Source organism: Anopheles gambiae, chromosome 2 (genome assembly GCF_943734735.2).
Source record: "Anopheles gambiae chromosome 2, idAnoGambNW_F1_1, whole genome shotgun sequence".
Taxonomy (NCBI): domain Eukaryota; kingdom Metazoa; phylum Arthropoda; class Insecta; order Diptera; family Culicidae; genus Anopheles; species Anopheles gambiae.
In genome coordinates, this window is record NC_064601.1 from 88,463,239 (window position 1) to 88,478,418 (window position 15,180).

General features: G+C 45.8%; 1 protein-coding gene across 2 annotated transcripts in view; it reads left to right on the forward strand.

Moving 5' to 3' along the window:
• LOC1276385 (autophagy-related protein 13 homolog) overlaps positions 1-14,193 on the forward strand; it is a 38,069-nt gene extending 23,876 nt beyond the window's left edge. For both annotated transcript variants that reach the window (XM_315727.5, XM_001688664.2), the window contains exons 3-4: positions 6,126-6,321; positions 10,666-14,193. In XM_315727.5, coding sequence (XP_315727.5) covers positions 6,126-6,321; positions 10,666-11,503 — 1,034 coding nt within the window. In that variant the 3' untranslated portion in view covers positions 11,504-14,193. The remainder of the gene's footprint in view (positions 1-6,125; positions 6,322-10,665) is intronic.
• The last annotated feature ends 987 nt before the right edge of the window (positions 14,194-15,180 follow it).

Consider the following 15,180-nt stretch of genomic DNA (forward strand, 5'->3'; position numbering starts at 1 on the left):
AAATGTTTGTTATTTAAACGGTTTATTAGAGCTCGAACCCAAGCAATGAGGTTGGTTCATTATCTTACAATTAATCATAAATGTGTTTAAAGCACCGTCGTTTAGTTAGAAAATCAAATTCCATTCCTATTATTGCATACTAAAGGTACTGTGCTCTTATGGTGAGGAATAAAAGCAAAACCAACAATTCATCCAAATTCTTGTGCAGCTGCTGATGGTGGTCCATATGTGAGTGGTGATCCGCACAGAGTGGGGCAACACTCCGAACCGCTGTTGGAATGTCGTTCAACTGCATTCCTCAGGACATACCCTTTATTGCAGTTTTGCATACGACACCTTCGTTTCCCCTACGTCTCATTTGCCTGCTACCAAGTGCCAAATGCAACTGAGCCAGCTCTTGAACCGTTAGTAGCCGTCCGTTGTGTACACGTTGTTGTTTGCTCTCAGCTTCTTTTTTTTTGCGATAAATATGACTCGCTGAAAATTGTATTCGATTCAGCCTCTCCCCCGAGTAACCAACCGACGATGACGGCGACCACTAGCCGGCGTGAGAGACATGCACATGCAATTAGGCGAACATGCGCTACGATACACGGTGCACCACCGGTGTGCAGCGCCGTACAACAAATATAGCTCGACCCCGTACCGGTGCGAAACCGTGTACTGAAGAGGAGGCTATTTTTAAAACAGTCATGTAGCCGTATCGCAACCAAAACACACACACACTGGCTCTGACTAGTGTTCAATGTCACAGGAACGGAAGGTGCCGGCTGTGAAAAGAAAATTATAGGCGATTTCTTCCTCATCGTCGTGTCTGACTAGCGAGAAGGCAGCAGCGTGCCGGTGTTGTGGTGGCACGATCTCTCTCGGCTTTCCTTCGACAAACGCAAAACGCTCGACATTGCCAATTAACCGGCTGTATTTTATCGCTCGTTTTTATTTACGATCAACCCTCCATGCGATTTATCAATCGATCGAGCCTGAGTAAGGAGTGTCCCGGAAGAGGTTCACGCGACTCACGCGCTTTAGTACAACCGGGATGGTGTACACGTTTCCTTAAAGGGTCGTGTTTTGTTAGTTTTGTGCCACCCGATCATGATGTGTTGTGTTGTTGTTTTACCGGTTGTGTCCGGTTGTACTGGTGGCCGGTTGTTTGTGTTGTCCGATCTGCCAGCGCATCAGTAAACAGACCATACTGCACGCCAGTATCATGTATTTTCCATACGCATAAAAGCATTAGAAGCGCTCTTCACATTTTCAACTCCAATGTTTTGCGTTTTAATGAGTCCTGATGCTGCAGACTTGCTGCTCGTAAACAATAGAATGTTTTGGTTTCGTCCGCTTACAATCTCCCGCTCCCCCCAGCGATGGGATTAAAATTAGAATGCTTTGTTGTTGTGGGCTGCGGTGCTACTGGTGGTCGGTTGTTTGTTTCAGATTTGTTTTTCTTTTCCAATCAAACCTAATAAGATGCATCTAGAATCTAGAGAAAAAAAAGTGGTTTTGTTTAACTCTTTATTCAACATCAAAACACTTTGGCCATTGTTTTTTTTTAAATCTCATATTCTCTCGCTTATTCTTATCTGTAAATCCAAGGCGAAGAAACTCCCCAAGAATCTTTGTTCCGTTGCAACGAGAAGCTTAACCATTTGTTCAAAGTCCATTAAAATGTGAATCATGTGCAAAGAGTTCAACGGAAACGTGATCCTCAGTTTACCATTCAGATTAATGTATAATAAATCCTGTACTACTGATATTGATACCATTCAATATCTTCCTTCAGCGAATGACTATTTTATTGTGTTAGATATGTACCATAATGTATCAGACAATGTGCAAAAGCATTCTTTGGCGATAAGATAATCGTTTTCCCCTTGTTACGATGATATAAAATTAAATTTTGATCCAAAAAAATTATTGTAATGATATAAGACATCTTGCTTTTTATTTTATGATGCACGGCACTGAAATTATCCTAATATTCCGACAGAATTCTGAAAAAGACATAAATAAAATGCCCAGGCATTTTCAGACCAAAGTCTGAATCAAAACTGTCCCCCCAATTCCAAGCCATTTCGGTGCGCCTGACTTATCGGGGGACACAAGATAAGCGCCTCAGGGTGTTCCAGTGTTGTTGATTAGCTAGGTTAGGAACCTCCCCGGAGGGGGGGAACCCTTACAGATAACCCCCCATGGAAGCTGATACCCGTTGTACACCAAACAAACCCCGTAACCCCTTAGATCACCACCTGGTGCCTTCCCTGGTGGACTCCTAAAGACGATTGAAAGGCACCCCTACACCGGTTCTTCGTGATTTTTGCGTGTTATTTTGCACCGAATAGTAATGCACCAATCAGCGGCAGAGCGTCCTTTACTCAAAAGCTAGTTAAGCTTATCAGGACGGAGCTCCAGGAACCCAAGTTTGAGCGAAACTAATCAGAACTAAAAAAAAAAATGCAGTAAGGAACCATCCTTATCACATCTACTCCCCAAGCGAGAGATTGACGTCAATGGTGGAATTGGAAAAAGGTGATGAGCCTCAGTGAGTGAGAGAGCGAGGGAGATCAAACTACTGCCCAACTTCAAGATTGTCTTGTCGATCGATCCTCTCCGTCCTTATCTGGGCTCGTAGCTGCAAATAGCTAGACACTTCTCATCTCACCGCCATCTATCTTTCCCAAAGGTGTGGCGGGAAATGTCTGACATGCCAAAAAGCCAAACAAAAATATTTCTTCTACTTCACTTTCAATGTACTAAACAATGTTACTAAAATTCATTTAAAAAATGAAATCAACGGAGTTTTCGGAAATTTGTAAAGCGTACAAAAGTCAACTGTTTTTGATAAATCTTTTTAATTGAGTTCGTGAATTCCGTTTTTGTTTGACACAGCGACAACCTGTCAATCGTCCGTCCTCACCAAGATATATCGCAGGTCCAGAGATGTATGTGTGAAGTGTTGGACTTTGTCCGGTGGGCGATTGAGGTCGAACGATGCAGTCAGTCATAGCGAAACGACCTCGTCTAACATCTTCGTTTCATCTGACTGCATCCGACGGCATCCACACATAGAGAGGTTCTCTAGTCACCAATCTTGAAAAAGGTGTGTGCTGTACGTGTGGAAGGTCTTTCCCCGGGGCCAACTCATTACAGTGAATATCTTGTATTCTATCTCACAAAACGACAACGAACCACTGGTCACCGATTACAAAACACGAAAAATAGACATGCTGAGGAGACGGGAGACCTCAGGAATGTCTCAGAGTAGGTGGATATTGTTTTGGCGGGCAAACATGCTCGGATCCTCCTGGCTTTGGCAATCTCTCTCGGTATGAAACGCTCACGCGATTGTGCCAAAAATAAACCCTCTGTGCCGGCTGCTCACGTCCGGCGTGTATGTTTTTTTTCTGTGCTATTTTTAGCCATCGCATCTGACCGTGTATGTGTGTGCTGTTAGAGAAAAAGAGAATGGGGTAAGAAAATGTACGATCGCCTGGGTCGCGTCTACAAGCGATCGCTCAAGATCGCAGATCTCTTTGTGTTGGTACCGGGCGGCGGACGATCGTTTCGACACACATTGGAAAGCTATCGGGTTTGCAATCGAGCACCGGTTTGTGCTGCATTTTTGCGTTGCTTTTGCATAGCAACAACGGCGTGCCGGTTGGCTTGCATTCACTTAACCACCCCAGAGATCAGGAAGGTTCTCTGTCTCTCTCTCACTCTTTTTTCTGTGCTCAAGAAGTAGTATAGTAAACAAAGTTCTCGGGCCTGCGATCACGAGTGAATGGCGAATCGTGGCTCGTCGCGAAGTAGTAGTAACGTGGTTTGTGGTTTATTCACGATAGCAGACCTGGGGTTGAGCCAAATTGGATAATCGACGCCCATCGGTGGCAGATGACAGACGGCTTCTGGCGCGACGAAAAAACCCCCTATCGACGGGGGGAAACCCCGTGACTCTAGTTTGGTTTGCTATCAAAAAGTACTCCCCACGCGCCATTATGCAACCCTGGGGAGTACCCGTTCTTTGTTGGGTGACAAGGGGCCATCAGGCAGCAACGAATGTAGAGGGCGCGGCTCACACTGCTCATCCTCTGTTTAGGGTTTCTTCGTCCGATCAGTACACACGTACTCAAGAAAAAAAAAAAAACGATGCAAAACCATGCAAATACAAACTGACCATCGACCGCCAACGACACCGAGCGGGCGGGTTAGAGCGGGCCCCCATGGTCGAGTATCAAAACAAAACGATTATCTCTACTCTGAGCCCGGGTGGCCGGATGGATCGGAGCGCGGGTGGTTGACAAGGGTGTGTAGTGGGTGTTGGAAGGGTTGAGTATTTAAATTGGTGGACAATCCACCCGTAGTAAACCACGTCAACAAAATCCCCCCCAAGGGAAGGCCATTGGATAGTTGGCTTGAAGAGAGACAGAAAGAGAGAGAGAGAAAGAGGGTAGGCAAGATAGAGAGAACAAAGGAGAGTGAGTGACCGGACTTTAAACTGTGCAGCGGGACCGATGTGTGGCAAAGTTCTGTTGTAAGTTTTTAAAAGTTACCTTCAAGATCGTAAAGGTACATTAATCGTCGAAACTCTCTCCCCCGCTTCTCCAAGTCCCTCCCATTGTTCAAAATTCATCCAAAATCTACGCCACGACCTACAAAAAAAACACTCTGGCACACTCTCGCTGGCGCCAACACACACCCTTTCGGAGGGCCCCATTTATGGTGGTGACAGCGGTGGTGCCCAGAGCAAAATACGCGGAACTCTCCCCCGCCACCGAACATCAACTCCCTTCATCTCCCCCTACAACCACGCCTTGGGCATTTCTCAATGTGTGAGTGTCTCCGATCGCCGAGATCTCGACTGCAGTTTTGCTGGCGTGGTCGCGATCTCGTTCCAAGTTCCCACTCACGACCGCTCGAAACAGGGGTTGTACACCAATACATACAAACAAACGCACCAGAGGGATGTTTTAGGGGGTGTTTTTCTGAGGGGTAGCAGACGAGGGGTGTTATGAATTCCCACACGATGACATGACTATGGCGCCCGCCACATTACGGAACGCTCTCACACGACGAAACCGACGAAAGACGGGAACCGATAGACAGACGAATGAATGTGTGTGTGAGCGTGGCACCGTCGCACGAGTGCCGCGCCACCGAGCCGCAAAATAAGCAACGTAGCGGAATTTGGGGCAAGTGTGCCATACGGGGCAAGAGTGCCACCAAGCATTTTTCCTTAAAAACTTTAGTTTGATGATCAATTGTGTATACAGTTGGTTCCTTTCCAATGACTAGGTATACTGAGCCGAATTTCATATAGACCAATCGATATTTCCCATTGTTTTGAACTGATTTATATTGAGTTTAAAAAATTGAGCAGAATATTATAATTTTTTAATCCAACCAAATAAGCTCTCAAAAATCATGCGAACAATCAACCGAGAAAATTTTTACACCACCGTATAGCTGAGGAAACGTGAATTTTTTTGTGGGGTTAGTTGAAAAAAACTTTCTTTTTGTCACTGAAAAATTCAATTTCAAAAAAGTTACAACTTTTGGGGCAAGTGTGCCATCTCTGTTTGGGGCAAGTGTGCCACCATCTTTCATAGGCGCGAGCTGTCAAAAATGTAAACATTGTTGTAGCGTGCTGCGGAATGGTGCGCTATTGTGAGCGGATTCCACGCCAGAAAAACAGAACAGTAAAAAAACCATATTGTGGTACAATTGGTGGTCAAAAAGGGTTCATTGGTGACTAAATACATGTAGGAATACATACACTAGTGGTACGAACGTAATAATTTCCAATTATCTAAGAAATACGGTTATTTTAACCAGGTGGCCGTCTTGCCCCATACGAGTGGCACTCTTGCCCCTTAGCCCAAAAAACAACGTCTTTTTGGACCCTTTTTAAAACGCTTCAAAAACTATGTTGTTTGCACTTTTTTCAAGCAAAATTCATTTATAAGTGAGGAAATAGATGTAAAATGGTTATGAGATTTAAATCGGCTTTTGAAAAACACGTTTTAGTGAGTTATAACTTGAAATGCTTAAGGTGGCACACTTGCCCCAAGTTCCGCTACACTCATGCCGATTTCACTCATTCCATTCTGAACCGTTGGCCCCACCAGGCGATGGTTACAACCAGGTACGCGTCGGACAGTTGTGCACACAAATCGGAACGTTAAACATGGCCGTGGCCTACCGGACGAAGATTACGTTCTCGCCAACGCAAACCGGACGCGACAACACGATCATGCTGAAGAGTGATCACTTCCTGAAGGATATCAGCCCGAAGCACGTACGCTACAACTACAACAAAAAGATGTAAGTATTCCAGGGGTGAAGTATATGGGGAAGCACTGGGAAGGAACCTCTGGCAAACGTCTCGATTGTTCTGCTTGTGTGTGCCGACGACGGTGGTGTAGAAGTTGCTTGTGAGTGAGTGTGACACAAAGCGCCGTTTTCTGATGGAATTTGAGTTCAAAGTTTAGTAAAAGTGTAAAGGTCGTCAACAACGGACAACTAACAAAAACACATCCGGGAAACCGGATCTTTAAGTGTTGTGAACAGAGCAGTGTACAAACCTTGCCCAACAACAACAGCAACACAAAAAACACGAATAATTGTAGGTGGTGTGTGTTAGTTCCTTGTACAGAAGTGGGGGAAAACCCACCCTCACTGACAGCTTAATGTTTGTGCCCAAAAAAGGAACGTGTGCAAAAGCAAAAACAAGTGCAAGCCTTGGCGTTCAGTTGGGACCTGTTCGGATGGATATTCCAGTCTCCCCGCCGAAAAAAAACAACCTGTCCCAAAAAGAGTTCCACGTCCGAAATTTGAAATAGCGCTGATTCATGCATGCGTATCATCGTCGTTGTGGTGTCGTGGTGTGGTGCATTTGCGTCACCGTCGCGCCACATACCCATCGTGTGTAGTGTGTACGTTAGTGTTCCCGCCAGATCGTGCTTGATCGCCCGAGAGAGCTAGCTAGCCCCCCTTAGAGCAGCGGACGAATTAATGGAGGGAAACGGCCGACAATCAATTCTTCGTGGGGCCTAGTGGCAGTGGCAAACCGAGGCTGTAGTAGCAAGTAGCACAGCACGATGATGATTATGATGGTGCACGGGTGGGATGTATGTCTTCGCATTCCTTCGTCAACCCATCATCATCAGCCAACGAAAGTGGAATAGATTGAGACATGAGACATATCCGATGCACACACACATTCAGAGCCCACTGTGTGCATTCCTTATGTTGAAAGAGTGGAAATGGAAGAATTATGCCATTGGAGTTGACGCGGGGTACGCGCTGTTTGGTGTGTTCCCCGCTCCGACGATTTGTTGGAATGCATTTGATTACTCGCTGTAGAGTTGGAGGTGATAATAAGCGCGCGAGAAGAGCAAATCTTAACAGCTTGCACTGAATATCCCACCCTCCATTGCTCATCGGATACCAACTATGTCATTGGCGATGTGATCCAACAACAGATGGCGCTGCACCGTCACTCTAGTCGCTTAGTGGTCTTTTTTTGTTTTCTCGGTGAAATCGGTATCCGTCTGTCCTCGTCCCAATATCCAAACCATCCACTAGCGCTGAAGGCTATAGCGATTGGGACGGTTGTATGACATTGTGGCATATGTTATGCTTCCCTTGGCGGGGGAAAACTCTATCGAACCGGTTTGGGGAGGGTCTTTTTTGTTTTGGGGTGAGCTCACGAAGGTTGATGAGCAGGCAGCATTAATAAAGACAGCGAATGCCACAATGCTGCATTGAAAACGTGAAATAAAAGAGATCTTCCCGCTGCCATGGAGTTGAGGTCCATTAGTTATGCCCCAATCCACACAGAGCAAAGTGTCGTCGTGCAGGTACGTCACACCAGCGCACACCACTATCAAGGAAATGGAAAGTGGTTGGAGCGTGATAATAGTACACGCTCTCCAAAAAAACGGGGCTACAACATCCGCAAGATAGCACACTAATTCCAGTGGGAGCACATACGCCAAGCTGCGGGCTTAATCTCTCAGAGGACACCACCTAAAGAGTTTATATCTTCTGAGTGACTCTTGAGTTTACTCAGAAGTGCACACGGTGGACCCTCAAAAGTGTCATGATAAGACGCCAAGCGATAAGACAAGTTTTATGGTGTATACTTGAGGATCCGTTTCTAGAAATTGCCTGATTGAGCTGAGCTCAGTTACGGAGATCAGGTGCCAGCGATGCGGTGAGTAATCGTGTGGAATGGAAGCCGTTTGTAGTGTTTAACTCAGCAAAGTTTGTGCTTCGCAGGCGATTGTGATGTGCATTAAATATTCAACAACCCCGCACGACTGTGGCTCATCATCTCGTGCCAGGTGAGCGAGTTGCTGCTGCCACTTGCTCATGTGATTACAGATCCAGCGATAAGCAATCTTCAACGGTCTCCTCTAGCGGGGAACACCAAAGCCATTGAATAATCTTTGATGTTTGGTTGGACCAGACCAGTGGTGGAATAGGTGTGATAAGATTAGTCAAGCTTTTCCATCCAACCATCTCCACAAACTTGGGATACACTATCACACCAGCAACAACATTGTTGCGGCAGAGAGCAATTTTGCGGTAAAATAATAACCAGATCGAGGCATACAGCGACACTGGGAGATACGTGGGGTTACGTGATAGTACCACCGATCACCGTCAGATGGCAGTCAGTGCCTCCGCTCACTCACTTTCAGCTCAGCAGCGCATACCTTTTCGGGATGGCGTCCATTCGAAGGGAGGCTTATAATCACACTTTTGCCTTCCAATCAGCAGTTATCTGGGGGACCGGGGGTGGGTCAGTTTTGTTATACCTTCCAACCTATCCCGCCGGGGTCATCGTTTATTTTTAATAGCTTTTACTGCACCGCAACAGTAACTGGAATCGGGCAACATCTCTCGCATTTTGCATTTTGCAGTTATTATTTACGATGCAAACCAATGAATGCTTTACTATCAACATTTTAATGAACTTTCTGCACAGTTACAAAGTAATGTGTATCGCAATTTCTCCCTTGTGAACGCTTTCCACGCTTAGAGTGGGCAGCAATAAAATCGGATCTAATTGGCCCTTTCACTGGGCCGTTCGAAGCAGAAAAATGATCATAAACTAGTCAACTTTTGACTGCGTGGGTAGATTCATTCATAAAACCCGTGCCGTAGAGCAGTCAAACCTCCACACATCCGTTCGCCGAACGAACGAACTCCGGAGGCGTGTGAGATCTATGCTGCGAATGGTAGGCTAAGCCAAGAGTTGCCCTCACCACTACGCGGTATGTACCTCACGTGGGCGATGCCGATTCCAGCGTGGGCATCACATGTATCTACAATAAATTGGCTCCTTCTCTATCTCTGTCTTTCCATACGGTGGACATGTCAACCCCGCCTGGTGATCGATATATCACTCCGATTACATGCAAACCATCGCAAAACGATCGCTCGCAAAAAGCTGCTTTTTTTATAATTTAACACCAAGAAAGGAGCTGCTGTGCCGTGCCAACCTACACCAAACTGGAGGCAATTATGCCTTGAGTTGGAACTTTTTTTTCAACTCCATTTGGAAATTGTCTGTCCGCGTTGGGGCGGAAAAGTGAAATATGATTACGAAAGGTGGCGAGACACTAGCGGGGATTGGCGCACCGTTCCTCGAGGCGACTGTTTTCTCCCCCGGGGTGTGCAACCGGCTCGTGGCTGCATCGTGGCGACAACCACTCTTGAAGGCCTATTTATGGTCAGAAGTCGGAAAGACACGAAAGCGGGCGCCGTTCGGTCGAAGGCGTCGCGTATGGAGCGCTCAAGGTACTGGCCCAGGTCTCTGAGCCCACGTGCAATTGTTGCTACCCCTTGCAGATGGTCACAAGGGGTTGGTGTGTTTTTTTTTTCAGCGTGAGAGCAGCTCGAATCCCCCTTTTTCGATGCAAAGATTCGATGCGATTGGGATGAATCATACGATTTTACAGCACGGTGGCTTATCGCTTGTTACACGTTACTTTCACGTGACGCGCGATGTGCTTAGGGGTTAGAGCCAAGTCCACCAAGAACGTGCCGCTCTGACTAAAGGTTTCGACATTCCAATCGCTAATGAATTGTCTTGTTTGGTCGAGCGAGTCGATTCTGATAAGCCGCGAGAGGACCGTGTGCGGGGCTGAGACTCGGAACAGTTGTGACTCAACTAACGTGCTGTAAATACATAGAACCGTTTGTGTTTGGGTACGTTGCCAGCAGTGCAGTTCGGTGGAATTTCCAGCTTCTTGGAATGGCACAGCTGCACTTTCTGAATGCAGTTTTTATCTTCAAACCCATTTCCTCCTCCCCCTTTGCTGTACAATTTCAATGACGCACGAAATGGCGTTGGCGAAATGGCGAACCAGACGCGCGCACACACAGAGCGGAAGGTTTCAAGATTGGCAGGAAGATTGTCATAACAGAACGCATGCACTGTACTGTAAACATACGGCTGCGTGGAAAATCCGTTTCGGCACGTCCAGATGTTGTTGAAATGTGGAAGTAATTGATAAAAACACACGCGCGCACAGGCAGATTAAAACGTAATTTCTCTCTGCCAAAAATAAAACGCACGATAAGATAACAACGACTGTTTACTTTCGCACTTCACATATGCTAATCTATCTCTCTCTCTTTATCTTCTCTTTGCAGCGAAAAAAAGGTGATCGATCTGGACAAACCGATGCGCTGCGGTGCATTCGTGGATGCGTCGCGCGTCAAGAAGCCCACCGAGGACGACTACACACTGCCGGAGACGCCCCCGTTCAGCTGGCTGCTGCCGAAGCCGCGCGACGAAAGCACCTTCCGCGGTGGCGAGGGCTGCGAGGATCGGGTATCGCTCCACTCGCCCACCAACGTGGACGAAAACTGCTCCAGCAACGCGAACAATCTCAACAACAACAACGCCAGCAAAGGCTCGTACGAGTCCAACAGTGGCCCGATGCATTTCCGCCTCTCCCAGTCGCCCAAGAGCGGCGACGCGATCGCCACCGGCGCGATACCAGTGCCTGGCGCGGCGACGGTAGCGATGCCGGCGGCCGCCACCACCACCGGCAGCTCGACACCGCCCCCCAGCTCGCTCGGTGGGGCCGGCAGTGAGCTGCGCCGCTCCTCCCGGTGGTCGATACGGCGCGACCCGTCCGAGAACGACCGGATGCTGAAGGAGCTACAGTTCGCGTTCGCGGAAACGACGGCCCAGGGCGAGCTGGCCAAGTTCCTGCGCGAGTGCTCGAACGCGCCGACGCTGCACGAGTTCGACGTGATGCGGTCGAGCGGTGCGGACACGCTCACCGAGGAGGACCACATCATCGACGGCAGCCGGATACTGACCGAGGCCGACACCTGCCCGGACAGTGGCGAGGACGAGGAGGAGGGCGACGTGCTGGCGGATCTGACCCGCCAGCTCGAGCAGTTCGAAACGTCCCTGCCCGAGTACGAGGATCTCGTCACCTCCCTCTGCCAGTCGATCGACAGCAACTCGAACAGCTAAGCGGGCGAAGGCGCTGGGAAGGAGTGGAGTCCAGCCGGGATTATATGTATATGATATGATTAATTTTAGCGAGGGAACCAACCTGTCGACTGATACTTTTTTTTGATGATATTCATCTTCACACACACAGACACAGGCAACTAAAGTAAAGCATTATGCAGTACGACACGTGTGCGCGTGTGTGTATACGCTAAACATGGCAAAAAGCGTTTGAATTGAGACAGTGTGTAGCAGCGGCCAAAGAGGAAGGAAATGAAAGGAAATGTTTTATGCTGTTGGAGAATGGTTTTGTGAGGGGAAGAGGTCAGGAAGGAAGTTTAGAATGGCCATGAGTGTAGTTTTTTTCTTTTTTCTTTTGCAAAAGATCCATTTTCCTTGCCTTAGCCATTTAGAAAGATGAGGATCAAACACAGAACACTGTAGCGTTTAGGCGGCGGCTTATGTGTGGTATGATGTTGCTGCAAAAATCTATCTTTATGATCGATACATCGATGAATCAAAGTTCCTTAGCGTGTGTGCGTGACTAGTGATGAGGGGGATGGGAGAGCGAGGGAATGGGAATGGGACGTTAGGCAAAGAAGTAGAGGAGTTCGATATCATCCCCTTCGCTAAACAAACCCCCATTACAGAAAGGATATTTACATTCATTTAACGGTTATTATTTATCCAACTAGGAGACAAAAGCAAGCAAAATTATATTCTAATTAGTACTTTAGCGCAACTACTGCTTCTACTATCAGCCATATATATATACACATACAGACACACACCATTTATACGGCGGCAAAGGAAAGCTTTCCGCTCCAATATATGTTTTGCATATCGCGGGTGTGCGGTTTTTGCACACCCCTCAATGGGTCTTTTCGTGGAAAAATGTTGGAACTCAATTGGCTTTAATTCGTGTTTTTTTGCTTTTTCCCTTTTTAGCCCCCCCCCCCCTTTTTTGCTTTAAGCGCGATATGTAAGAAGGAAGGGGAAGTAGTAGCTTTTAGTAAGGTAAACCAGTAACCAGATTGTTAAGAAACAAAGCTTATAGGGCAAGGAAGGAGAAAGCGAGTTTACGTTCTTTATGGAAATGTTTCCCAGCAACACACCCTCTCACCCACCCATTCGGAAGCACTGGTCTGCTGTAAATAGTACAAAAAGGGCAACGGCTAAACTAACGGTTGCTTTTAGTAGCCTTCTTTTATATTATTTTCATTTTGCATTCATTTGTAAATAGACAACACAATACAATTATTCAGTTATTTACTTTTTCGATGTTAGAAAGTGCTTTTGGGGGCAATGAGATGGGTGGAGGGAAAACACTTTCTCATACTGAACGTAAACTCATGGCGCAATGAAATGTTTGAATCGAAGAGAGAAAACTACTACTGCGTATGGAACGATTAATCAAAAAATACATCGTTAAAGTCAGACAGTCCGCGGCCGCCGAGGAGGTGGTGTGCCTGTGCGTATGTCTCCTATTGTTATTAACGGTTTTTATCCTTTCTGTCAGATTATATTCAATTAGCAAACCAACCAAGCGGGGATACATCATGGGGAGAAAAAAGTTAAGGGAAGCGTTAAGGCAAAATCAATCTATTTAGGACAAAATGGGGCACAGCAGATTAAAATATAAATATAAGCTCTACAGTGGATGCCTATGCTTTAGCGTTACTTTTTTCTGTTTTTTTTTTCATTCTAGTACACTAGTAGCTTACTCTTTACCTTCAAAATCATACTTACCGCTGCATACACAGACACACGGCGTGTTTCTAACGTAGGTAACGTTTTCGTGGAACATCCAGGAAAGCGGTTCAGTTTTGCAAGCATCACACTAATATGGGTTCATCGTTACCTCTCACACTATTTTCTATCCCCTTTTTGCTGCATCCCAAACATTTTGTCCAACACACAATAATGTCGATTTACATGGCCAAACATTAAAAGATAAGTGCATCAAGATTATAAACGTATTCGTAATGTGTAATTATCGCTCAATCAGACACTTTGCTTGCTGCGCGCTACTACTACTATTATTCAGGTTCTTGAGTTTTTTTTTTTAATATAAATCACTTTTCAAACTGAGACTGAAGAACGTAATCGTAACACACAGAAAAGTCACTGGTTTGTGGGTGGATAGAAGCGTCTGTTTTTTAAGGGGTTGTTCTTTATTTTGCGCTAAATTAATTGTTACTGGAATTCGAGTCATTTTATTTTTCTTCTTCGGGAACATAGAACATAGCATAGAGAGGGAATTAAAGGGGGTATATGAGCTAATTTAGCAAAAGTTGGATATGTTTTGGCAGGCATAGGAACAAAATCACAGCATAAAAGATAAGATTGGCAGCAGGGACATTACATTACATTTTGAATTAATTCCGATGGTTTTAGGGAAAAAAGACGCGAGACGATATATGGGTGGGTGGCATTGTAATGGTATTTTTTAACTCCGCAAACACTTTGTTTTCCATCAGCCTAGTTTGACAGTCACCGTGAAACCGAATGGTTAATGCACCACCCCCTCCCAAAAAGCAACGCAAGAGTATGCGAACGCGATCCTCATTAGTGCAACGATAGAATTTTGCTCCGGAACGATTTATTTTTGCCCTTATTCACATTGTCACTCTACAGTATCAAGAAATAGTAACAGAGAACAGCATCATGTCAGCAAACAAATAAAACCAAATTATTAAGAAAACAGAGAACATTAATTTGCCTTTTGCTGAGCACAGTATTTTTGTTCCATCCGAAATCGTTGAAAGCCTTTAGTTTAGAGCTTATAAACAAGTTTTTAGAAGAAGAATTCAACATCGAATTGTCGTGTTTCGTTAAGACAATTTTCAAGAAACTTATCAATCAACCAAAAAGCTTTCGTTAAGTTTGTTTCGGTATCTCAATATGAAGTAACTCATAGCTCGAGCTTTTCTTTGTGTGAAGCTTCTGCTCAAGGGGTTACACTATGGTCAATATCCATGACAATTAGACTAAAGCCAAATTTTATGAATTAAAACGTAATTTATTTATTGTATATGATTTATAAGAAAATCATCCTTAATACAATTTATCAAAATATCGCATTAAAATGCTCTCCCCTTCCATGCAATTTTAAAAATATAATTGATTATTATCATTTGTTTAATGGTTATTCCATTCAATCATATTAATGTGTCACGAAAATAATAGAATGCAAATTCAATTACCAAAACCTTACCGAGACAAACGTTGCTCGCTCACGTTGCCTTCACGGTACCACGCTCCCCTTTGTGGCCAGGTTTACGCGGTGCCACCGCGCCTACCTTGACTGAGGTCACACTTCGCACATGCGTGCCTTCTGTGCCGCCAGCGAACCGGAACATTAACGCACCAAACACCCGCAAACACGCTCACCCGGTTAAGCGGGGCGCCAAGAAAAGCTTCGCTCCACACGCACACTATCGCGCCATAAGCTGCAGCTACACATATCCTGCCTGATGCGTTTTAAAAGATCCATCGGCACTATCTTCCGTGGCACTTTTGCTAGCTTCCGCCTTATACTTCCCGGTATAGTTTACAAATTGTTTAGAATTGTGTTCGTCTTCCTACTGCGTGGGGAGCGCTTAACCAAAGGACATCGGCAGTGAAGGATGACTTTGGCTAAAAATGGGCTCCATTTCCTCGTGTTGCCGTCGTGTTGCTAATGAGCTGCTGCTGGC